Here is a 21,096-nt window from a genome sequence, read left to right as displayed (position 1 = left end):
AGTTACCTCCACCTGGTCCCACCTTCGACACATGGGGATTATGGGGATGACAAGACGAGATTTTGGGTGGAGACACAGCCAAACCATATCACCCTAGACAGAGGCTCCTCAAATATACAAAACCTTATTAAATCTTGCTTTTACATTAAAATGCACCCAGCGATTTGACTGCTTCTCAGTATTCTACTCCTACCACCTGATCCAAGCCACCATTATTTCTCACTTGGATTACTACAATAGCCTCCTGACGGGCCTCCCTGCACTCACCCTTGCCATCCTATAATCTATTCTCACCACAACAGCTGTTGTGATCTTTTAAAAATGTGTGTCATATTTGTCACTTCTTTTCTCAAAATCATATACCATCTTCCCCTTGCGCTTGGAGTAAAGGCTAGAGCCTTTGCAATGCTCTACAAGATGCTACAGGATCCTGCTCTTCATTCTCTCTGACCTCATCTCCTACTGCTTTTCCTTGCTTGTCTTTGGTCACTCTTGCTCTTCCTTGAACATGCCAGTTATACTTCTGCCCAGAGCCTATGTTATTTCCTGTTCCTGGAATGTTCTTATAGACCCACATTATGCCTCATTATGTCCTTTAGGTCTTTACTCACATGTCACCTTATCAGTGAGGTCTCCTTGATCATTCAGTATAACCCATCTGCCCTCCCATCCTCTTAATGTCCCTTTCCTTCTTCATTTTTCTCCATTGTACTTATTACTACTGATGTGCTATTAATATATGTTTACTGTTTGTTTTGTGTCTGACTTCCCCACTCCTCTCATTAGAATGTGAGCTCCAGGAGAAGCCTTTGTCTGTTTTGTTCACTGTCACATACTCAGAGCCCAGGTCAGTATCTGGTGCATGGTAAAGCACTTAATAAATATATGTGGAATGAGTAAATTCTTTGACATTTGAAATCAGGGACTTTTAAACTGAAATCAGGGACTTTTAAAATAGAGGAAGCTGTGGCCCAGACAGGTGAAATGACTTGTTCAAGGGCAAACAGGTAGTGGATGTCACTGACCTTTATATATATACAGTTTGGATTATACTATAAATTTTGTTCTATAGTGAAGTGGTTTGGCTGTGTCCCTACCCAAATATCATCTTGAATTCCCACAACACATGGGAGGGACCCAGTGGAAGGTAACTGAATCATGGGGCAGATCTTTCCCATGCTTTTCTTGTGATAGTAAGTCTCACGAGATCTGATGGTTTTAAAAAGGGGAGTTTCCCCACACAAGCTCTCTCTTGTCTGCCACCATGTGAGACGTGACTTTCATCTTTTGCCATGATTGTGAGGCCTCCCCAGCCACGTGGAACTATAAGTCCGTTAAACCTTTCTTTTGTAAATTGCCCAGTCTCAGGCATGTCTTTATTAGCAGTGTGAGAATGGGCTAATACATACAACTTGCTTTTTTTTTGTACTCAATATTGAGTCGTGAGCATTGTACCACTTTACAATGTCTATTTAAGTTATTACTTTAAGGTCAGTTCTATTTTTAAAGCTACTCAAACTAAGCTACTAAACATAAGTGGATATATTTAAGTGTATGTATAAAATTTGTACTAGGCCAACTGTGGTGGCTCATGCCTGTAATCCCAGAGCCGTGGAAGGTGGAGGCGGGATTGATTGAGGCTAGGAGTTCAAGGCTGCAGTGAGCTGGGATTGCATCACTGTACTCCAGCCTGGGGAACAGAGCAGGAACCAGAAAAAAAAAAAAAAAAACTAAAATGAAAAAAACCCCAACAACCCTGCAGTGACTCTTTTACAAAAAACAAGCAAACAAAACCAAAACTGTACTGCATGCATAAGCTCCCCTGTGCTATGTTTGAACCACTCTGAAGAGATCAATTAAAAAGAAGTGAGTGACATTGGAAGCATGCCTGTGTGATGCTGTGGTAACATTCATAGGCTGCGTTAGGGCCATACCTGTAACTCTTGGAGGTGAGTGGGTAAGTGGGGTTTTGAGGTGGCTAGGGGCTGGAAGAGAAGGTTGGAAGAGTCCACACAAGAGAATCCCTTAACAAGCCAGTGCACAGACCCCCTGGCTGGGCCAGCTTTTCCCTGCTGAGGTGAAGACACGTCTCTTGCAGGCCGTCAGCAAATGTCTTGACTCTGGCATCCAGCTGTGACCAGCTTAGACACTGAGAGTGAGTGAATTTAAAGCCGACAGCTTATTTCCCTCCTGGAGTTATGACATAGGTTACTTCTTTTCGACGACAGTTTGATTTTCCACTGTGGAAGTCATATATTGCCCAGTTCTTTAAACATTCCTTTTTTTTCCCTGGACTGATCACCTTACCAGTACAGCTGATCTCTCAAGCAGCAAATTCTACCAGCTGTCACTGGTGCTCTCCGAGAGAGGACTGACCAAAAAACTCAGCCCAGGAACAGTACTGACCTCTACTTCTGGACTCCTGCCTCCCTCTTAAAAGGTCTCTCGAACTTCCTAGTGGGTTCTAACCTGTCAAAGGAGAAAATAGCCACCTATGGAGGAAGGGCTTTTAGTTTGTCTTTTTACAAATGGAAGTTTCCTTTGAATCAGGCAAGTAACATTAAATAAAAGCCAACTTTTTTTTTTTTTTTTTTTGAGACGGAGTCTTGCTGTGTCACCCAGGCTGGAGTGCAATGGCCAGATCTCGGCTCACTGCAAGCTCCGCCTCCCGGGTTCACGCCATTCTCCTGCCTCAGCCTCCCGAGTAGCTGGGACTACAGGCACCTGCCACCTCGCCCGGCTAGTTTTTTTTTGTATTTTTTATTAGAGACGGGGTTTCACCGTGTTAGCCAGGATGGTCTCGATCTCCTGACCTCGTGATCCGCCCGTCTCGGCCTCCCAAAGTGCTGGGATTACAGGCTTGAGCCACCGCGCCCGGCCAAAAGCCAACTTTTAAGTTTCTCTAATACACTGCTAAATTATAACACCAGAATATAACACATACTCTCCAGCTGCCAGCCATTACAGTTGCCACCCTTGTTACTATAGTGGTATGTCTGCCTGTCATGCATGAGAGAGGGGTTCGATTCCCGGATGGGGAGGTCACGGAAAATTGTGTGAGGATTTTGTCAACCTTCAGAAGTCTCAGAAATGTCTCCTTGTTTGGCTTTCAGTAGAAATCCGAACACCAGAAGATCTGAATGGAATGTTCTGGATTTAAAAAAGTGGGAAATGGCCTCAAATCACAAAGTCACAGCCTGATAGAAACCAGTGTGACTTTACTGCCCAGTGAACCCATCTCATCCTCCAGCATTTAGGGCATAGGTCGGACTGGAGCCTGTAGTAGTTTACTCTCCACCTGAGTCCTGGTCTCTGACTCAGAACCCACTTAGGCCACTGAGAAAAATGCACACTGGGCCTCTCCACTGGGCCTCTGGAGAGGAGGCTCCTCGGTGTTACAAACGCTGGGGAGAACATGAGGGACATCCCGACCATACACTGCGTCCTCCTTTCCCAGGTGTTGCATTCTCTCTTGGGCTGAGCGGCGAGGTCTCTCCCGAGTCGTAGGGCCACAGCGCGATGTCACCTCTCCTTTGAGGAAAGTGGTAAAGGAGAGAGAACAAAATTGGAGGAGCCTAAAGCCTTCGGCGACATGGTTTAATTTATTCAAGAGTCATTAACCTTAGATGAGAAAAATAACTGAATAGAGAAAATAAAGCGTGCATTGGCCGGGAATCGAACCCGGGCCTCCCGCGTGGCAGGCGAGAATTCTACCACTGAACCACCAATGCTACTACAGAACAAAAGAGCTGCATGATCATTTCTTAAAGCTTAGTATCATTCCTTAACGCTCTCTCTGGCCATTCACGAAGGAATCAGGCACCGTCTTAAATCGCGGTTTGGAAAATATTTTGTTCAAGATAAAACTGTTTTAAGATATACACATATATCTCTTATATATCTGTATTCGCATGGTAACATGCTTTTGGGCTTCCTGAGCCGCTGGACTCGCAGCGGCCCTCCAAGGCAGCGGGCAGGACCCTGTGCACCTCGCGGATCCGACCTCCCACAGCCCCGGGGAGGCCTTGCCTCTAAAGTTGCTGCCTTTGCAGCCTCTGCCACAGCGGCGCAACCTCAGAGCCAGCCGGGAGGAGCTAGAACCTTCCCCACGTTTCTTCAGCAGCCCTGAGTCAGAGGCGGGCTGGCCTGGCGTAGCCGCCCCGCCCCCCATCTCATGACCGGATCCGCCAAAGCCTTCTCCCGCGGTCAGCGCCGCGCGGGCCGCCGAGCTGCCCGGCTGAGTCAGCCCAGGAGGCGCAAAAGGATAAAAATCCCGTGGAAGCGGAGCTGAGCAGAGCCGAGCCGGGCTGGCTGGAGAGAAACCGCAGGGAGAGCCTCACTGCTGAGCGCCCGTTGACGGCGGAGCTGCAGCAGCGTCCCTGGCCTCGCGCATCAGACGAGAAGCTTCAGCCATGCAGGCCCCACGGGAGCTCGCGGTGGGCATCGACCTGGGCACCACCTACTCGTGCGTGGGCGTGTTTCAGCAGGGTCGCGTGGAGATTCTGGCCAACGACCAGGGCAACCGCACCACGCCCAGCTACGTGGCCTTCACCGACACCCAGCGGCTGGTCGGGGACGCGGCCAAGAGCCAGGTGGCCCTGAACCCGGACAACACCGTGTTCGACGCCAAGCGGCTGATCGGTCGCAAGTTCGCGGACACCACGGTGCAGTCGGACATGAAGCACTGGCCCTTCCAGGTGGTGAGCGAGGGCGGCAAGCCCAAGGTGCGCGTGTCCTACCGCGGGGAGGACAAGACGTTCTACCCCGAGGAGATCTCGTCCATGGTGCTGATCAAGATGAAGGAGACAGCCGAGGCCTATCTGGGCCAGCCCGTGAAGCACGCGGTGATCACCGTGCCCGCCTACTTCAATGACACGCAGCGCCAGGCCACCAAGGACGCGGGGGCCATCGCGGGGCTCAACGTGCTGCGGATCATCAATGAGCCCACGGCGGCCGCCATCGCCTATGGGCTGGACCGGCGGGGCGCAATGTGCTCATTTTTGACCTGGGTGGGGGCTCCTTCGACGTGTCGGTTCTCTCCATTGACGCCGGTGTCTTTGAGGTGAAAGCCACTGCTGGAGATACCCACCTGGGTGGAGAAGACTTCGACAACCGGCTGGTGAACTACTTCATGGAAGAATTCCGGCGGAAGCATGGGAAGGACCTAAGTGGGAACAAGCGGGCCCTGCGCAGGCTGCGCACAGCCTGTGAGCCAGCCAAGCGCACCCTGTCCTCCAGCACCCAGGCCACCCTGGAGATAGACTCGCTGTTCGAGGGCGTGGACTTCTACACGTCCATCACTCGTGCGCGCTTTGAGGAACTGTGCTCAGACCTCTTCCGCAGTACCCTGGAACCGGTGGAGAAGGCCCTGCGGGATGCCAACCTGGACAAGGCCCAGATTCATGACGTCGTCCTGGTGGGGGGCTCCACTCACATCCCCAAGGTGCAGAAGTTGCTGCAGGACTTCTTCAGCGGCAAAGAGCTCGACAAGAGCATCAACCCTGATGAGGCTGTGGCTTATGGGGCTGCTGTGCAGGCGGCCGTGTTGATGGGGGACAAGTGTGAGAAAGTACAGGATCTTCTGCTGCTGGATGTGGCTCCCCTGTCTCTGGGACTGGAGACAGCAGGTGGGGTGATGACCACGCTGATCCAGAGGAAGGCCGCTATCCCCACCATGCAGACCCAGACTTTCACCACCTAGTCGGACAACCAGCCTGGGGTCTTCATCCAGGTGTATGAGGGTGAGAGGGCCATGACCAAGGACAACAACCTGCTGGGGCGTTTTGAACTCAGTGGCATCCCTCCTGCCCCACGTGGAGTCCCCCAGATAGAGGTGACCTTTGACATTGATGCTAATGGCATCCTGAGCGTGACAGCTGCTGACAGGAGCACAGGTAAGGATAACAAGATCACCATCACCAATGACAAGGGCCGGCTGAGCAAGGAGGAGGTGGAGAGGATGGTTCATGAAGCCGAGCAGTGCAAGGCTGAGGATGAGGCCCAGAGGGACAGAGTGTCTGCCAAAAACTCGCTGGAGGCCCATGTCTTCCTTGTGAAAGGTTTTTTGCAAGAGGAAAGCCTTAGGGACAAGATTCCCGAAGAGGACAGGCGCAATGTGCAAGACAAGTGTCAGGAAGTCCTTGCCTGGCTGGAGCACAACCAGCTGGCAGAGAAGGAGGAGTATGAGCATCAGAAGAGGGAGCTGGAGCAAATCTGTCGCCCCATCTTCTCCAGGCTCTATGGAGGGCCTGGTGTCCCTGGGGGCAGCAGTTGTGGCGCTCAAGCCCGTCAGGGAGACCCCAGCACTGGCCCCATCATTGAGGAGGTTGATTGAATGGTCCTTCGTGGTAAGTCAGCTGTGAATGTCAGGGCTGTGGTATGGGCCTTCTAGACTGTCTTCTATGATCCTACCCTTCAGAGATGAAGGGCTGGGGGGTCTTCTCCCCAAAGCTAGAACTTTCTTCCCAGAATATTTCATAACTGAAGTCTTTTGACTTTCTGTGGGGAGGGAAGTTCGTCCTCTTCTGCTTCAAATAAAAAGTCATTAATTTATTAATGCTCGTGTGACACTTTTCATTCCAACCAATCAAAGTACAAAAGTACACAAAGGCTTTCAGGAGCAGAAAATGTTGGGGTGGGTGCTGAAGGAGGAATGTGAAGAATATTCCTGAGACCATGTGCATGATTTCTATAGTGGAAGGCATGATTTGGAAAAGAGTTTGAGATCAACACATTGGAACAGTACTGAAGAGTTAGGGCTGATAAAGAGGAGAGGATTGAGACTTACAATGCAGGAAGAGAGGGAGAGATGTGGAATTGGAAAAGCAGAGAATGAGGAGAAACTTAAGTACTGGCAAGGTTTCCATATGTGATCCTATGATACAAATTCTGTATTTTTGTCATAGGAGCCTGGTTTAGTTTGTCAGTCTAGGTGTTTTAGTAACACTAACAAATAGTTTACATGCTTATTAGCTGTTTCTAATCATGTCACTTTATCCATTGTTCTTTTAGAGAAAAGACCTTGAGTCCTGGACTCTGGAGGATGGTATATGTCAGAGGAAGTAGGTCTGGTGGTATGATTAAAGTTACTATTGACTTCATGTCAGAGAAATATTATGATCCCATCTGGTTTCTGCCTATGGCATAATGAGGATGTTGGAACAAGACTATAGATTTTCAGCCCTGCCACTTTATATACTGTGCAAATTAAACTCTCCAAGTTTGAGTTTCCCCTTCCCTGCAGTTGGGGTGATGATGATAACAGTACCAACCTCCAGATTGTTGTGAGGGTTCAATTAATTAATACGTGTAAGAGGCAAAGAAGAATGTCAGGCATATAATATACTATCAACAAACATTAGCAATTACTATTCATTGTTAGTTGGATGTTAACTACGTACCAGGTACTTGACATACACAATCTAACTTAATCTTCACAGCAGCATTATGGAATACTGTCTTCTTTTTGAATATGAGGATTATGAGGTTCAAAGAGGTTAAACAATTTATTCAAAGACACAAAGCTATTAAGTGGGGACAGGGGAAGGGAAGGCTGGAATGAAGAACTCTGTCCTGTCTAATTCTAGAGCCTGAGCATGCCACCTTACAAATAGGCCATAACTCCACTTCCCCTAGATGTTTTGCAATTGGATATATTATGCCTTTGAAATACAGTTGGATGCTGAGCCACGTGAGAAAAAGTGCATTTTATTGTATATTTGCAGAGACGGAGTCTTGCTCTGTCACCTAAGCTAGAGTGCAGTGCCACCATCTCGACTCACTGCAACCTCTGCCTCCCGGGTTCAACCGATTCTTCTGCCTCAGCCTCCTGAGTAGCTGGGATTACAGGTGCCTGCCATCACACCCAGCTAATTTTTGTATTTTTATTAAAGATGGGACAATGTTGGTCAGGCTGGTCTCAAACTCCTGACCTCAGGTGATCCTCCTGCCTCAGCCTCCAAAAGTGCTGGGATTACAGGTGTGAGCCACCACGCCCAGCTAGTTGTGTGTTTTTTATAGCAAGTGACTGAACTTGCAAAATATCCTCAGGCACAACTTTACTGCCAGTTGAGTCAATGACAATATAAAAGCAAGGATATTTGCCTTTGCTTTGTTGGTGTAAACAAAATAATCAAAAGGATAAACTTGTGTTAGTTCCCAAACAATCCAATCCATAGTATATTTGCCCTATGCACAATGGGAGATTTATTTTTATCTCAGAAATTATGGGAGAGAAATTATGGGCTAGAACAATGCTACCTTATACATTATATTTCTTAGGTTGATTATTTAAAGATGGGGAGAAGGTTACACTAACAATGCACTTGTCTCTGGCTGTCATTTCACATTTTTAACTGCCCTCTTTTCCTGGCCCTGGCCCAAGTCTTATGCAACCTGGCTTCATATGGAAGGAACCTGAAAAAAAAAAAAAAAAAAAAAAAAAAGAGAGAGAGCTGGAGTAACACGTACACCCTGCATTACATTCTCCCTTTCCTGAACCTCATCTCAACTCAACATTGACCCCCTCAACCTGTTTGAACTTCTGAAGAGGATTGATGGTACTCACTTTTATATAGTTTCTCAGTATTTTGATAGCATGCCTCTTTCTCCTTTTAAAAAACCCAACACACACAGAATATAAGAAGAAAGATTTTTATCGTGTTTAGTTGTGACATCTCAGATCCTCCCAGTTGAGTGCAATCTATTCTTCTATGTAGAGAGTTAAACTTCATTTACTTTTAAATCTCTGTTGATCATTTTGGTTTAGTTTCTTTGGGGACTGTTTCCTGTACACTAGGTATCTAAAAATCCTTATGTTGTATGTAGTCTTAGTTTGATTATTGTAATCATGACGATGTCATCCAGTTCCAAAGGCGGGGGGGGGGGGGGGGGGGGGGGGGCGGGGTTTGAACAAATTAAATCAGAACACATGCCCATTACTAAAAAATCAATTCTTGGTACAAGCAGTTTCTTGCCCCATTCCCAGGTCCTACTCCTCATAGGCAACCACTTTCAAGTTTTTGGTTTTTTAAAAGAATTTTTGATTTTGCAATAATTTTAGATGAACAGACGAGTTGCAAAGATACTACATAAAGTTACTCTATATCCTTCCTACTTCCCCTAATGTTAAAATCTTACATAACCATGTTATATTTATCAAACCAAAGAAATTGGCATTGGTATAACATTAATGACTAACTGTAGACTTTATTCAGATTTTACTTTTTTTTTTTTTTTTTTTGACACGGGGTCTTACTCTGTACCCCAAGCTGGAGTGCAGTGGCACGATCTCGGCTCACTGCAACCTCTGCCTCCTGGGCTCAAGAGATTCGCCTCAGGCTCCGGGAGTAGCTGGGACTACAGGCGCGAACCCCTGGTACTTGGGAGGCTGAGGCGCGAGAACCGCATGAACCCAGAAGACGGAGGCTGCAGTGAGCCGAGATCGCGCCACCGTACTCCAGCCTGGGGTACAGAGTGAGACCGTGTCTAAAAAAAAAAAAAGGGGAGGCGGGGCAACGCGGTGGAGAATCTGATCCTTATCAAAGTTTGACACTACTGCGTTAGCGTTAAAAAAGAAAACACTCGCCGGGCGCGGTGGCTCAAGCCTGTAATCCCAGCACTTTGGGAGGCCGAGGCGGGTGGATCACGAGGTCAGGAGATCGAGACTATCCTGGCTAACATGGTGAAACCCCGTCTCTACTAAAAATACAAAAAACTAGCCAGGCGTGGTGGTGGGCGCCTGTAGTCCCAGCTACTTGGGAGGCTGAGGCGGGAGAATGGCGTGAACCTGGGAGGTGGAGCTTGCAGTGAGCCGAGATCACGCCACTGCACTCCAGCCTGGGCGACACAGCGAGACTCCGTCTCAAAAAAAAAAAAAAAAAACAAAAAAAAAAAACAAAACATTCAGACTAAGACTGTACGGCAAATTAAATGATCCTAAACAACGTTCTGTTGTTTAGTCAAAGGAGATGGTATCTGCCTGCCTTAGTGTGCTTGACGCACAGAAAGGGCTCAACACATTGTGGTAGAATAAAGGAATGGATAAATTGACACTGGGAAGTTGGAGTGCAAAATTAATCTTAGTCTCAACTGCTCCCTGCTTTCATAGACCAGACTCTAGCCTACAATACAGAAAAAATAGATTTAGTTCTATATGTGCAGAGCAGCACAAATAATTTTCGTAAATGTAGATACCCAGGATAAAACGCAATGTTGATCGATTGAAAAGTCTTTCTCTACGAATTCAAGCATAATTTCTAGTTGGTTTATATCAAGAGGAAAAAGACGAAAATATGCATTGTCAGAAGTGGGATTCGAACCCACGCCTCCAGGGGAGACTGCGACCTGAACGCAGCGCCTTAGACCGCTCGGCCATCCTGACACCCGTTAGATGGCGTTTCCTAATTTCTCCTAATTTTATCATATACTGATGGTGCACGCTATAAGGTCACATTACTCTGTCTATTTAGTGTTTCAGGTAAGATTCTAACTCTCTCTAGACCCTGTCGCAAAGCGGAAAAAATAAAACAGGCTCCGACAGTTCTTTCCTCTTTCCTACTTCCTCACTACCCAAACTAAACCTTAAGCTTCCATTTTTCCCTGGGGACTATTCGAGCGCCCCTCTACTTCTCTAGAGGGGTCGAGCCATGTCAAGATAGACCCTGAGCCGGCCCGTCTCCCTCGGATCCTCGGCACCAATCGCTGTTGCTGAATCCGACAGCCGGCGGATCCAGTGCGGAGTCTCGAGCAGCTGCGGAGCTGGGAGCTACGGGACGTGAGGAGAGCAGGTGTAAGAGAAGACTGCAGAGGAAAATCACCCGGCGGTGCTCAACTCCGGCTTTCTCTTTGGGATGTCAGCCGGCCCCGCCCTCAGGCTTCCAGAGCCAGTGGCTTCTGCATCCATAGCCCCCCGCCGTTTGTAGGCGGGGCCGAGTCATAAGAATCGGTTCTCAACAAGTGAGGGCTTAGCGTATTTAACCTCAGGATCATAAATAAACACAAGATACTGCTAGAACGGTCGGGAAAGTCATACTCTTTGCTTATCTTATATATAGATTTCTAAAGCTTTATGCTTAGCAGCGTTGGTGGTATAGTGGTGAGCATAGCTGCCTTCCAAGCAGTTGACCCGGGTTCGATTCCCGGCCAACGCAGATTTTTGTTTCCTTCTACGAAAAACTTTTCTGAGCCGGAGCTACAGCGCGCTGTGTATCCGTTTTACGCCTCAACGAAACTGCAGCTATACCTCACTTTCCATACTCGCTTCCTGTCTTCCCCCTGGCCTCTTTCTAAAACCAGGCCTTTTTTGAAGGGATTAAATTCTGATGGTTCTTTCCTCCCTTCCTTTCTTTGTAAACTTCCAACTCTTGAGGAATCTTTGGGATCATTTGAATCCTGGGATGAAGTCTTGGCTTCAGAAAGGGGCTCTTGTGTCTTGCGAGGTTCATTCGGTAGCCACGCACTACTGAGCACTTGAACTTGGCTAGTTTCTCTAAGAAACTGCATTTTCAAATTTAGTTTCAATTAAAAAATCAGTTGAAATAAAATTAATAAATGAGTGGAAATTTTTAAATGGATACTTAATAAGCATTGGAGAAGGTTTCAGTGCATTTGAAACAACTTGGCTATTGAATCTACTTTTTCAATTGTAAATTTTATGAAATTTAAATACGGATTGTTTTTCCAATGAAAATTTCCCTTCCGAGTTGAAACGTGCTGTCTTTAAGTGCAAAATACATAGCAATTTTTGAAGACTGGGTAAGAAAAAAAAATAGCCAATTAATATTTTTATATTGATTACTATTTTTTTGCATATGTTGGGTTAAAGAATAAGATTTATTATTAAAATTATCACCTCTTTTTACTTTTTAATGTGACTATTAAAAATGACATGTAGGACTCGAATTATGTTTCTACTGTAGTGTGCCGGTCTAGAGAGTAGAAGCATAACTTTGCCAACAGTCAGCAACTTTCCCTGAAAGCACGCTGGTAGCTTAGGAATATCTTTTTCTAAAAGACAATTTTCGAATCGATTCTGAAGTCGTCCTCGTTAGTATAGTGGTGAGTATCCCCGCCTGTCACGCGGGAGACCGGGGTTCGATTCCCCGACGGGGAGATGACGGGTTTTTTTCTTTTTTTTTTTTTTCTCCTCTTCGCCTCTTCCAGTCAAGTAAAAAACAATTTACAAGTGCTTAAAAACCAAATTAAAATAATTAACAAATTAAAAAGAAACACAAACTCCAGTCCCAGTTAGCTACACTCCCTTTTTAATAAATTCCAGTCTTCATTTTAAACCTACTTAGCCCCTAAAACCTATTTTTCATATATGCTGGTGTTAATGTTTAGGCCTTGTATACTCAATGCTGTAACCCAAATTGTTTTCCTCTTGTCTAAAGGCTATCAAGCTCCAAAGGGCAATGCAATAAAACCGCGCATAAGTATACCTTTCTTCCAAAAGCCCTTCAGCTTGCCCCCGCAAAAACCTTAGCTGCTGTTCCCCACACAACACCCCTTTCCAGCAAAAAATAGCCAAAAAAATCAAGACCCAATCTCCCTAACAGCAGTTAGGGTCTCCATTCCTAAGGGGGAACTGAAAGGAGTTAGTTAGCTTGGTAAATAGCAAGGGAAGCGTCTCTGGAGAGCCCCCGGCCCCATGGTTCAGTGCCTCATTCCCACGTAACCAAAAAGCAGCCTGGGAAAAAGTCAAGCTTCGGGGCACCGATAAGGGAACTAGGAACGGAGGTTGTGCCTGAAAACATGCGGGCGGGGGCACAAATAGGAGAGCCTCCGACTTTTCGAGATAAAAACTTGCACAAACCTCCAGCTCACTGAAATAAGGGAACAAGGCCTGAAATAGAAATGCCTTTGTCCTTTGTAGAGTCAGCGGGCTCCCAGGAAAAAGTTCCTTCTCTTTTTGTAGGCATAGGCACAGTAGGCTCCAGTGGGTTCCAGTATGCACTTTCCTTTCCTTTTTTTAAACTGCAGGTCCAGCCTCTATAAATCACAAGTTCCCACTTGGTCCTGGGGCGAGGTCCCGGGCCAAGTTTTCACTTCAGCCCCTTAATAGGTCTAGAGCCAAGCAAAGCAGCCTCTACAAATCATCACTTCATCCCCTAATTAGTTCCCGGCTGAGGACCTAGGCCAAGGTCCCGGGCCAAGCTTTCTAATTAGTTCCCGGCCAAGGTCCCAGGCCAAGCTAAATCACGCTTTCTCCAAAACAGCCCGCAAACTAAGCACATTCCTTCCCGTTTCCAGTCCATAAAAACCCCCAAAGTGGCCTGATAGTAAGCAACCCTTTCGGGCCCCCCTCTCTGCTGGCAAAAAGCTCAGATGTACTGGAGTGAGCATTTGATTTGGAACTGAATTACGTGGGGAGAGGTAGGGATTCAATTTGGGAATCAAACTCTTGATAATTTCCCAATAAACTGATAGTCATTAGATGACTTGTAGTCTCGATAAGTCGAAACTTTTTCCTAACATGCTGTTTATGATACTGAGTTCTTTGTCACTGGTTGAACTAACAGCAATTGTATTCACAAATTTTCTAGCCTTTAAAATACTGTATGAAGGTTTTATGTATCTGTTATCTTTTATTATACAAAAGTCATTTATTGGAATGACATATATAGTTAGATTGACCCTAACCATTCAGGCTGGATGAGGCAACACAGTGTGAAGATTAAGTGCATGGGCTCTGTTGTGCTTCCTGTATTTGAATCTTGGCTCTCCTTGTCTCAATTTCCTCATCTGTAAAAGAGGATAATGATGGTAATTTTAATTCTTAAATGGGTTAATATATAAACATATATTGCAAATGTATAAATATTGCCAGGATGGTCCACTTTTTTTTTTTTTTTTTTTTTTTTTGGCGGAGTCTCCTCTGTCGCCCAGGCTGGAGTGCAGTGGTGTGGTCTCAGCTCATTGCAAGCTCTGCCTCCCGGGTTCACACCATTCTCCTGCCTCAGCCTCCCGAGTAGCTGGGACTACAGGCGCCTGCCACCACGCCTGGCTAATTTTTTGTATTTTTACTAGAGACCGAGTTTCACCGTGTTAGCCAGGATGGTCTCGATCTCTTGACCTCGTGATACGCCCTCCTCGGCCTCCCAAAGTGCTGGGATTACAGGTATGAGCCACCGCGCCCGGCCGATAGTCCATTGTTAATACCTGTAGTGGGATGATGTTTGAGATTTTAAGTCTTATTCCATAAAATGGAGGTGAAATTCAACAGGGATGGGAAGAAAGGACATATGCACCTCAGCCACACTTTAGCTCCAAACCTACCTTATGCTGTCATCTGCCCCACAGCCTCCATCCTATAACAAGAGGACCAGCTATGCCAGTGGAGGCCACAGCATCTAGCTTATGCCATCAGTGTAACCTGTTACTGCCCACCTGCTCTGCCTGATATTCTCTGACTCTTAGTACTAAGGTCCCACGGAGGCTGCAGTGCCCACAGGCAAGAAGAACCAAAGGGTAGTACTGACTGGTAGTGGCTAGCCACAGCTGTGTGGGGACAGATTGACACTGGGCAATCACTAAGTGGATCAGGGTTCAGGCTGCCCTGTCTTGGGAAACATATAGGGACAGGCACCTATAACCAACTCCTGCCATAGGCTGGCTTCAGTTAGCCCTTCAGGTTGGGATCCACTGAGTGGTTTTTCTGGAAGTGGCCACCTAGAGTTCCCTGTGGCCAGCCAAGGTATGGAGACTGGATTTTTGGGATGTCTAGGGAAAGCCAAAAGCAAAACCCAGAAGACCATTCTTTTTGTGGAGGAGTTAACAGATATAGCACTGACCAATCAGAATAGCCACTGGTCATACATTTCCCCATTATAACAGGATTCACTGCATTCCACAAATTTTGTTTTTTTTAAATTTCCAAATATATGAAGCCTTTTAAAAGTTATTTGTTGTCATTGATTTCTGAGTTAAATTCCTTAGGGTCAGAAAATGTGCTTCATATAATACTGATTCCATGATATATGTTGAAGCTTACTGACTCTAGCCAGGTGTGGTGGCTCAAGCCTGTAATCCCAGCACTTTGGTAGTCCGAGATGGGTGGATCACTTGAGGTCAGGAGTTCAAGACCAGCCTGACCAATAAGGTGAACCCATCTCTACTAAAAATAAAAAATAAGTAAATAAATAAAATTAGCCAGGTGTGGTGGCATGTGCACCTGTAATCCCAGCTACTCAGGAGGCTGAGGCAGGAGAATCACTTGTACCCAGGAGGTGGAGGTTGCAGTGAGCTGAGATAGTACCATCACACTCCAGCCTGGGTGACAGAGCAAGACTCCATCTCAAAAAAAAAAAAAAAAAAAAAGAAACTTATTAGCCTCATATAAAGTCAGTTTTCGTAATATCCCATGTGTGTTTGAGAAGAATGTACAACTAATAATTATTGATTGCAATTCTATATATATATCTATTAAATTGAGCTTATTAATTGCATTCATATGCTTAATAAAAGTAAATAAGAAAAAAACATATGCTTAATAATTTTTTTCTCTGTTTGATATAGTAAGGGTTGAAGTATATGGAATTCTCTCACTGTGGTGACGGATTTGTTCATTTTTCCCTTGTAGGCCTAATTCTTGCTTTCATATTTTAATGCCATTTTATCAGTTACATATTCATCAGTTTAATCTTTTATTATATGATGACCATCTTCATCCCTAATGATGCATTGTTCCTTAAACCTTATTTTGTCTGATATTATATAGCTATATGCCAACTTTCTTTTTGTTAGAATATTCCTGGCATTCCCTTTTCCATTTAATCTTTCTGTTTCTTTATGTTTTAATGTCATTCTTCTAAACAGAATAAAATTGATCTTAAAAATTCACTTTATCTTTTAACTGGAAGGTTTTGTTCAGTTGCATTATTATGATTACTAATATAGGCCAGGTTATGGTAGCTCACACCTGTAATCCCAGCACTCTGAGAGGCTGAAGCGGGTGGATCACGTGAAGTCAGGAGTTCAAGACCAGCCTGGCCAACATGATGAAACCTTGTCTCTACTAAAAATTAGGTGGGTGTGGTGGCATGCAGCTGTAGTCCCCAGGAGGCTGAGGTGGGAGAATTGCTTGAACCTGGGAGGTGGAGATTGCAGTGAGCCAAGACGCCACCACTGTACTCCAGCCTGTGACAGAGACTCTGTCTACCCACCCTCCAAATAAAATTGCTGATATATTTGAACTTATTTCACCACCTCGTTTTGTGCTTTTGACCTCACTTATTCTTTTATTCTTTTAAAATTCTTACTTTCTACTCTCCTGCTTTTGCACTGCTGTCACATACACGTAAAATGAAGCATAGGAAATGTATGTGTATTCACAATCAACTGGAAACTAATAACTTTTTATTTCTGCTGTCAATCCAACAATGGAGGTAAAGCAAAGAGTGGTAGTTCCAAACTTGAACTTCACAGATGAACAAAATTTCCCCATAATGTTGGTTACTGGCCAGGCAAGGTGGCTCAAGCCTGTAATCCCAACTACTTGGGAAGCTAAGGTGGGAGGATTGCTTGAGCTCAGCAGTTGCAGGCTACAGTGAGCTATGATTGTGCAGCTACACTCCAGTCGAAGTGATAGAGCAAGACCCTGTCTCTAATGACATCAATAAAGTTGGTTACTAGTATAGGGTGGTCAACTTTTCATTTTGCCAAGTTAGGAAATTCATAAAACAAATAGCCACAAAACTATCATCTATCCTAATTTTAATTTTAGAAAAGAAAGGACATTTAAAAACAACTTATTTTGGTGAATGAAAAAGTATTACTAATGGGTTTTCACCATTTAAAACCCATTAAAAGCTTGGTCTTTCCTCCTTGCTTTTGATAGGGCCAAAAGAGAGACATTGGCTACTTCAACAACTTTAAGGTGGACTCCAGGAATATCACCAACAGCATGACCTTGTCTGCCAAATCCAGCAACCAGAACTGTTGCAGGAAGTCAAGGACCCGGAACAGAGGGACCGGCTGGAGCCGAGGCAGAGGAACATAAATTGTGAAGATTTCATGGACATTTATCAGTTTCCAAAACTAATACTTTTACAATTTCTTACGCCTGTCTTTACTGCAATCTCTGAACATAAATTGTGAAAATTTCATGGACATTTATCACTTCCCCAGTCAATACTCTTATAATTTCTTATGCCTGTCTTTAATCTCTTAATCCTGTCATCTTCGTAAGCTGAAGATGTATGTCACCTCAGGACCCTGTGATGATTGTGTTAACTGTACAAATTGTAAAATGTGTGTTTGAACAACATGAAATCAATGCACCCTGAAACAGAACAGAATAACAGCGATTTTCAGGGAACAAGGAAAGATAATCATAAGGTCTGACTGCCTGCGGGGTTGGGCGGAATAGAGCCATATTTTTCTTCTTACAGAGAGCCTATAGACAGATGTGTGAGTAGGAGAAATATCGCTGAATGCTTTTCCCAGCAATGAATATTAATAATTGATAGCCCTGGGGAAGGAATGCATTCCTGGGGATAGGTCTACAGATGGCCGCTCTGGGAGTGTCCGTCTTATGAGGTTGAGATAAGGACTGAAATATGCCCTGGTCTCCTGCAGTACCCTCAGGCTTACTAAGATTGGGAAATTCCAGCCTAGTAAATTCTAGTCAGAGCAGTTGTCTGCTCCCAAACCCTGTTTCCTGTTAAGATGTTTATCAAGACAATGCATGCACAGTGGGACACAGGCCCTCATCAGTAGTTCTAATTTTGCCTTGCTTTGCTTTGTGATCTTTTATTGCCCTTTGAAGCGTGTGATCTTTGTGACTTACTCCTGTTCGTACACCCTCTCCCCTTTTATAATCCCTAATAAAAACTTGCTGGTTTTGCGACTCAGGTGGGCATCATGGAACCTGCCGATACGTGATGGCACCCCGGTGGCCCAGCTGTAAAATTCTTCTCTTTGTACTCTTTCTCTTTATTTCTCAGACTGGCCGACAGTTAGGGAAAATAGAAAAGAACCTACATTGAAATATTGGGGGTTGGTTCCCCGGATACAGAACTTCATCATTTTTTTCAATAAAATTCAATTAACCATCATCAGGTACAAAGGCTGTGGTTTTCTTGCTATTCTCTCATCTGCCTCACAGCCTCCATCCTGTAACAAGAAGACAAGCTGTGCCAGTGGAGACCACAGCATCTAGCTTATGCTGGATGATCAGCTTGGCTCTGGCACACTTCTCAGTGGCAGAGTTGGGCTATTTGGCTCCAATCTCTACTTTTTCCAGCCCAATTCCCTTTGCATGAGAAGCACCTCCAAAAGGGCTGGTCTTCAGGACTATGCCCAAATGGGCTTTGTTGTACTGTTTACCACGCCACTTCTGATCCTGTCGGTGACTATGGAGCTTTCTGGCGGTAGACAGTCCACAACACTTGCCCATATTGCTGGCTCCACAGGTCTGAGCAAAAGAGCAAAAACAAAAATTTAAAATATAAAAGAAATGACTCTAGGCCTGGCGTGGTGGCTCATGCCTGTAATCAGCATTTTGGGAGGCTGAGGTGGGAGGATCACCTGAGGTCAGGAGTTCGAGACCAGCCTGGCCAACATAGTGAAAGCCCATCTCTACTAAAAACACAAAAATTAGCCGGGCACGGTGGCCCATGCCTGTAATCCCAGCTACTCAGGAGGCTGAGGCAGGAGAATTGCTTGAACATGTGAGGTGGATGTTGCAGTGAGCCGAGATTGCGCCACTGCACTCCAGCCTGGGTGACAGACTGAGACTCCATCTCAAAAAAATAAATTAATTAAAAATAAATAAATAAAAATAAATGACTCTAGTTTAAAGGTCATTTGGCAAATTTATTTATTTACTTATTTATTATACATACAATACACATATATGTATTTTACATAAGATATAAAATATGTGTACACATATATATGCATATATAATTTCTGCATATGCATATCTATGTTTGCATGTCTTCTCATTTGGCTGAACATCATTTAAAACTTCCACCTGCACCTAAACTGGAGCCCACTGATGACAGAGGATGGCAGGGCAGAAAGAAAGGAGCTTCTGTGTCGAGGCTATGGAGAGGCCCTGGGTCTTGGGCAATATAGAAAATGGCTTTTGGGCTGGGCGCAGTGGCTCAAGCCTGTAATCCCAGCACTTTGGGAGGCCGAGATGAGCGGATCACAAGGTCAGGAGATCAAAACCATCCTGGCTAACATGTGAAACCCCGTCTCTACTAAAAAAAATACAAAAAACTAGCCGGGTAGGTGCCGGGCACCTGTAGTCCCAGCTATCAGGGAGGCTGAGGCAGGAGAATGGCGTAAAAAATCCGGGAGGCGGAGCTTGCAGTGCGGCGAGATCGCGCCACTGCACTCCAGCCTGGGCGACAGAGCGAGACTCTGTCTCAAAAAAAAAAAAAAAAAAAAAGAAAAAAGAAAATGGCTTTTGTCCAAGTGTTCTCATTGTTCAATTCCCACCTAAGAGTGAGAACATACAGTGTTTGGTTTTCTGTTCTTGCGATAGTTTGCTGAGAATGATGGTTTCCAGCTGCATCCATGTCCCTACAAAGGACATGAACTCATTCTTTTTTATGGCTGCATAGTATTCCATAGTGTATATGTGCCACATTTTCTTAATCCACTCTATCATTGATGGACATTTGGGTTGGTTCCAAGTCTTTGCTATTGTGAATAGTGCCACAATAAACATACGTGTGCATGGGTTGGGAACATCACACACCGGGACCTGTCGTGGATGGGGGTAGCGGGGAAGGGATAACATTTGGAGAAATACCTAATGTAAATGACGAGGTAATGGGTGCAGCACATCAACATGGCACATGTATACATATGTAACAAACCTGCACGTTGTGCACATGTAGCCTAGAACTTAAAGTAAATATATAAAAAAAGAATTAAAGAAAAAAAAAATGGCTTTTTAGACCCAGCACTGACGAGGTTCCCTAGGTCGATGGTGGTGGAATTAGGGGTCTCTGTCCTCAGATATTTGGATCTGTATATATCAGTATGAAAGTCCTTAAATTGCAGGCATTTTTTTAAAAAAATATTTTTTATTTCCAAGCTGAATACCATTAATTGGAATGTTACAGGCTTTTTAAGCTGCGTGTTCTGCCTGCGTGTCTAATATGCCGGTAGAAACCTTTCAAAACAGCGGGGGTTGAAGACCAATTTTGTAATACAAAACTCACTTACTTAGATATCACATTTTGCTGGACGTGATTGGACCCATAAGAAAGTATTTTTAATGCTCACGATAATAAGCTTATTATGAGTCAGCACTAAACGTGTGCACATGCATACATAAATTGTCTACATCAGCAAAAAAAGCTTATCGTCGTACTTCTCTGACCAAAATCAACTGAACCCCCGAACCCACAGAGAGCATCCATTTTGGATTCCCCAAAGACCCTTCGTTCCTGCATCCTCTTCTGCTCTCCTTTTCTCAGCCTCTTCTGGTGGAAGCTGAGTCCTGCTTCAGATCTACCCAAGTGCTAGCGCGGAAAAAAAGACCTGCCTCGCTCAGGGCTATGAGCTGCGCCCTGAAGCGCGGAAAACTAATTGTGTCACAGGTTTCAAATCAGCCTGTTTTTTGGAGACGTAGAGTGAGCCTTTTTTCTTCAGTGAAGTGACTTGGCAGCCAGAAGCTTCAACGTCCGTCTCTGTGGCGCAATCGGTTAGCGCGTTCGGCTGTTAACCGAAAGGTTGGTGGTTCGATCCCACCCAGGGACGGAAGTGCAGTTTTTTTGTAAACCTCATGTTTTTAAGAAACTTTAAAAAACCGCTTTCGATGCTAACCACCGGGTGCGCTGGGGCCTTGGCTCTCAAAACCAGCTTCGGTGCTAACCGCTGGGAGCCCTGCCAGCTGACCTCAGCATCGTGTAGTTCACACTGTCCTCTTCCGCCTTAGTGCTGTACGAAGAATTTTGAGGTATTTGGTTTTTCCGACTAGGGTTGTAATTTTAACTTTTAGCTGCTTAACCAGTGCAGTTACGTTATGAAATTGCCATCTTTAAGAAAATTTACTGACCAAAGGAAGTAAGTACTAATAATCCCAAAACGAATTGTTTGTCTTTCCACCAAACCTGTGCCTGCCTTGCTTTTCTA

The 21,096-nt window shown here is 45.1% G+C and overlaps 1 protein-coding gene, 1 long non-coding RNA gene, 5 other non-coding genes and 1 pseudogene across 7 annotated transcripts; 5 read left to right on the top strand and 3 right to left on the bottom strand.

Moving 5' to 3' along the window:
- The first annotated feature begins 2,893 nt into the window (after window positions 1–2,893).
- HSPA6 (heat shock protein family A (Hsp70) member 6) lies at window positions 2,894–6,553 on the top strand. Its single transcript, XM_015113951.3, is given in 2 exon segments — window positions 2,894–4,983; window positions 4,986–6,553. Coding segments are annotated over 2 exon segments (1,920 nt in total). The 5' UTR covers window positions 2,894–4,412; the 3' UTR covers window positions 6,335–6,553.
- On the bottom strand, window positions 3,661–3,731 carry TRNAG-GCC (transfer RNA glycine (anticodon GCC)). Its single transcript has one exon. It is a non-coding gene; the product is annotated as a tRNA-Gly (tRNA).
- Window positions 6,554–10,298: 3,745 nt separating the features above from the next.
- Window positions 10,299–10,381, bottom strand: TRNAL-CAG (transfer RNA leucine (anticodon CAG)). The gene has a single exon. It is a non-coding gene; the product is annotated as a tRNA-Leu (tRNA).
- Window positions 10,382–11,078: 697 nt separating this feature from the next.
- On the top strand, window positions 11,079–11,150 carry TRNAG-UCC (transfer RNA glycine (anticodon UCC)). Its single transcript has one exon. It is a non-coding gene; the product is annotated as a tRNA-Gly (tRNA).
- Window positions 11,151–12,040: 890 nt separating this feature from the next.
- Window positions 12,041–12,112, top strand: TRNAD-GUC (transfer RNA aspartic acid (anticodon GUC)). The gene has a single exon. It is a non-coding gene; the product is annotated as a tRNA-Asp (tRNA).
- Window positions 12,113–14,028: 1,916 nt separating this feature from the next.
- On the top strand, window positions 14,029–17,916 carry LOC144330060 (uncharacterized). The gene is made up of 2 exons (XR_013395916.1): window positions 14,029–14,119; window positions 16,838–17,916. It is a non-coding gene; the product is annotated as an uncharacterized LOC144330060 (long non-coding RNA).
- LOC144330044 (small ribosomal subunit protein uS12-like) lies at window positions 16,785–18,397 on the bottom strand (annotated as a pseudogene).
- Window positions 18,398–20,647: 2,250 nt separating this feature from the next.
- TRNAN-GUU (transfer RNA asparagine (anticodon GUU)) lies at window positions 20,648–20,721 on the top strand. The gene has a single exon. It is a non-coding gene; the product is annotated as a tRNA-Asn (tRNA).
- Window positions 20,722–21,096: the final 375 nt, after the last annotated feature.

Source organism: Macaca mulatta, chromosome 1 (assembly GCF_049350105.2).
Source record: "Macaca mulatta isolate MMU2019108-1 chromosome 1, T2T-MMU8v2.0, whole genome shotgun sequence".
In the NCBI taxonomy this organism is placed as follows: domain Eukaryota; kingdom Metazoa; phylum Chordata; class Mammalia; order Primates; family Cercopithecidae; genus Macaca; species Macaca mulatta.
Note: the sequence above shows the minus strand (reverse complement) of the source record. Positions and strands in the feature narration are given on the sequence as shown.